This window comes from Drosophila mauritiana, chromosome 2L (genome assembly GCF_004382145.1).
Source record: "Drosophila mauritiana strain mau12 chromosome 2L, ASM438214v1, whole genome shotgun sequence".
NCBI classification, from domain to species: Eukaryota; Metazoa; Arthropoda; class Insecta; order Diptera; family Drosophilidae; genus Drosophila; species Drosophila mauritiana.
Window position 1 is genome coordinate 15122019 of NC_046667.1, and position 3643 is coordinate 15125661.

At 42.7% G+C, this 3643-nt stretch overlaps 1 protein-coding gene across 1 annotated transcript; it reads left to right on the forward strand.

The window, feature by feature from the left end:
• Positions 1 to 265: 265 nt before the first annotated feature.
• On the forward strand, positions 266 to 1123 carry LOC117143421 (mitochondrial import inner membrane translocase subunit Tim17-A). Its single transcript, XM_033308127.1, has one exon. It carries the CDS (start codon positions 426 to 428, stop codon positions 957 to 959), a length of 534 nt encoding a protein of 177 aa, XP_033164018.1. The 5' UTR covers positions 266 to 425; the 3' UTR covers positions 960 to 1123.
• The last annotated feature ends 2520 nt before the right edge of the window (positions 1124 to 3643 follow it).

Genomic DNA, 3643 nt, shown 5'->3' on the forward strand with positions numbered 1-3643 from the left:
TTTTATGGTTAACTACGGTCCGACATTTGTGCTATTTAACCTTTTTGTGCCGTTGAGCTTCGGGGCAAAAGATCCCCGATCCACGTGCGACTCTGCTTGCTCTGACTGTGGTTCATATGCTAATGGATGTCTGGTGGGGGCACAAACAAAACCAAGTACTTCTTACTTACAACCTGTAAATTCAAATTTGAGTTCTCTTGACTAAAAATTATTTGTTCTCCATGATTTTAAATCTACTAGGTATATAGCAAGCTCAGTCGCACGATTCACAAGACACAAAACTCTTAATTTCTTTATACATATCAAGCGACGTCAAGTCACATATAACTCAGTCGTAGAACATAAGCAGAAGGCTTTAAATTTAGCAAATTCAGTTTTCAATTTCGGCCGGTGATAGGAAATCCTCCCAGTGGAAAAGTGCAAAAATGGAGGAGTATTCGCGGGAACCGTGTCCTCATCGCATCGTCGACGACTGCGGAGGAGCCTTTACCATGGGCTGCGTTGGAGGCGGGCTCTTCCAGGGACTCAAGGGATTCCGGAACGCACCACAAGGTCTAGGACGCAGGGTCGCCGGCAGCGTGGCCGCCATCAAGACCAAGTCTCCGGTGATAGGTGGCAGTTTCGCCGCCTGGGGTGCAGTGTTCAGCATTGTGGACTGCAGCCTGGTTCACTTGCGCCAGAAGGAGGATCCCTGGAACTCTATAGTGAGCGGAGCTGTTACTGGTGGAATTCTGGCCTCACGCAATGGAGCGGCTGCCATGGCTGGAAGTGCAATTATCGGTGGCGTACTGCTCTCAATGATCGAGGGTTTAGGCATATTTTTTACACGTTTCACGGCGGAACAGTTCCGAAATCGTGAACCGAATACCATGTCTGAGGCCAATGATGGATACGGTGACTTCAACTCCTCTTCCGGATTTGGATTTCCGGGTGCTCAGCAGGCCACTGCAACAAGCTAAATTCCGATTTTTCTTGTCTGGGTATATTAATACATAGTCCTTTTTGATTTTCATAAGTGCTAGATTTAGCAAAAAAAAAAAGTTAATCAAGATCTACAATATTCCATTTGAAAAAATTCTGTGACAATAAAATATGGACAAAATTTCAGTATTTCCATTTAAGCCGTTTTTCCAAAGGAACCAATATTATTAAATTTTAAACAATTTAACAGAGATTTATAATTATTAAAATACAATTAGCTGCAGTTTTCAGCTCGCAAAGGAAGGAAGAAGCAATGCAATTGGCTCACTTATCGTTTCTCAGTGTTAATTCTTTCGTATTCATAATCATTATAGCCTCAACAGGTAGTAGTTTGTTTCACACTTGCTCGAATCCACGACAAAGACACCTGACACGTGTCATAGGTCAGCGTGAGATATTGGCAAATATTTACCTGTTCCAGATGACTACCTGCGATGCTGCGCCGGCGCATAGAGTCAAGTGTCCGGTCGGTGGGTGTGGCCACTTCACAACCTGTCCACTCGAGATGACCGCGGTGTTCTGGCCATTAGTCGGTGCTGAGTGGCACTGGCTACCGGCCACATGTCCCGTTCCTAGCTGGAAAGTCTCGAGCGTACTCGAATCAGAACTTTTCCCCCGCAAGGCAAAAAACCAAAGGCAACGCCGATTTCCCAGCAACACATGGCCGGTGGGAAGATGGGAAGTCGAGCCCAGTTATAAAATCGTGGGAAAACGCCGCCTACAAGGAAATCCCTTTTCGGCCGACATGGAAATTTCTTGAATAAATGGCCCAAACAACATATGTAACTTTGGCTCGTGTGTTTTTTTCCGCGAGCGCCGACTCCTCGTAATGTGTGCGAGATTTCTCGCCTTGAGAAATTCCGCAACAAAACATTTGGACACGCCTGGCGCTACGGGAAAAGCACAGCAACATCATCATGTGGCCCGACCAGGATGTGTGGGAACTGGATAACTGGGAATCCAAGGAGTCGCACCTACGCATAGTACGTGCTCCGGTCCGGCCAGCTCACACATGTGTAACCAGCACCGCCAGTCCTGTTTGTTTTCCCAGCGCCGCAGTTGGAGTTCCGACATATGTGAGCGGGCCAGGAGAACTCCCTCATGAGAAAACGGAGAGCCCAGCGAAGTCGAAGGTAGGACCAAGGTGAGAGAGACTGGCACATGGGACTTCGAAGGTATATAGCTATCACAGTTACACCGCAAAAAATGTCTGCTAATTTCGAAAATGGAAAATATACCAAGAACCTCTTCTTTTTTAATTAATTATGTAACTAAATGGTATGACAGTATGAATTGGTATGATTAAATGGTTACAATGGGTTTTAACAATAATCGCCAACTTAGATGCTTTTTTAGGAATTTAAAGTATTTTTTCAAAATACTCATAAGCTTTAACCCCGTTCTAAAATCAATTTTAAGGATAATTAAAACAAATTTTGGGAAGTGTAGAAGACAATATTTTTCTACGTGTAGATAAGGCACCAGGCCAAATAGTTCACACCTTCGCCTGGACAGGCTTGAGATTGGTATTGAAAATGGGTCCGAAACGGGGCATGTGGCCAGCACATGTTTGGCGTTGACCAACAAAACACCTCAATGCGAGAAATCAACCCAAATGGAAGATTTTTCGCATGCTGCGCCCGCATGGCGCTAAACGCGAGCCATTTATCAGAGATGTTGAGGCTAATAGAAAATTCAAGAAATTTAACAGAGAAAAATATTTAAAGGTATAAATCTTGGTTTGTGAAAACAAATTTAATAAAGCTGCCAATCCCTAACGAACAAAATTTTAATATTCGTTTCCCGATATGAACAAGAATATTTTTCTGCGTGGCACATATCTTAAATTAATCCCGAACAGATATGTTGATCTGAAGCTAGCCTTGGCACATGTCAATGTCAATCGTTGAACCGCATTCAAATTGAGGCGAGGCGCATTAAAGGCATATTTCCGACTTTCTGGCACCTTTCAAGCTCTCTGCATTAGAATATTTGCATTTCACTGGAGTGCCCGTTGAAATTTGTATTCCCGAAATCAGGCGCCAAAAATCTCATGCATATATGACACACATTTTAAGTGGGAGTGGGACAAGTCTGCAGGCAGACCAATGCATTTATTACGCGACTTGATTTTAGAATTCCTAAAAAGCTACTGCTAGGTGAATAAATTAGGCTCCAGCCCCCAGAAAACTTGGTTTGAGTTCACAACAAGTTCAAGGGTGCTACACAGCAAAATGTCGGAATTTGAAAATATATAACAATAAAATAAGATATCAATAATTCATAAAGACAAGGATAATGTATGTGGAACGGTGAATAAAGTAAATAGTTTATTATCTGAAATATGCATACATATGTATGTTTATTTTTGGGTTTTATTTTATTGATTTAAAATTTATCATTTTATGTCGACTGTACATTCTCAGTTTTCAACTTAAAGATCATTGCACCGGAGGCAACCAATTAGAAGGTTGAGTTAGGCACTCCAAAAATGTGTGCACTGCAATAGTTTGCAAGGCAATGACTCTTATTCCCATGTGGCATGATCTACGGATTGTCCGACTCCATTTGCATTATTTCAACCGCATCGATAATCGCTTTCAATTTTCTACTGCCGCTTAGTATGCATGCGGTCCATTTGCATGTTTTCGGCTGATGAAAT

Coding starts and splice junctions, on each gene's coding strand:
- LOC117143421 (XM_033308127.1), top strand. CDS start 426: ATGGAGGAGTATTCGCGGGAACCGTGTCCTCATCGCATCGTCGACGAC.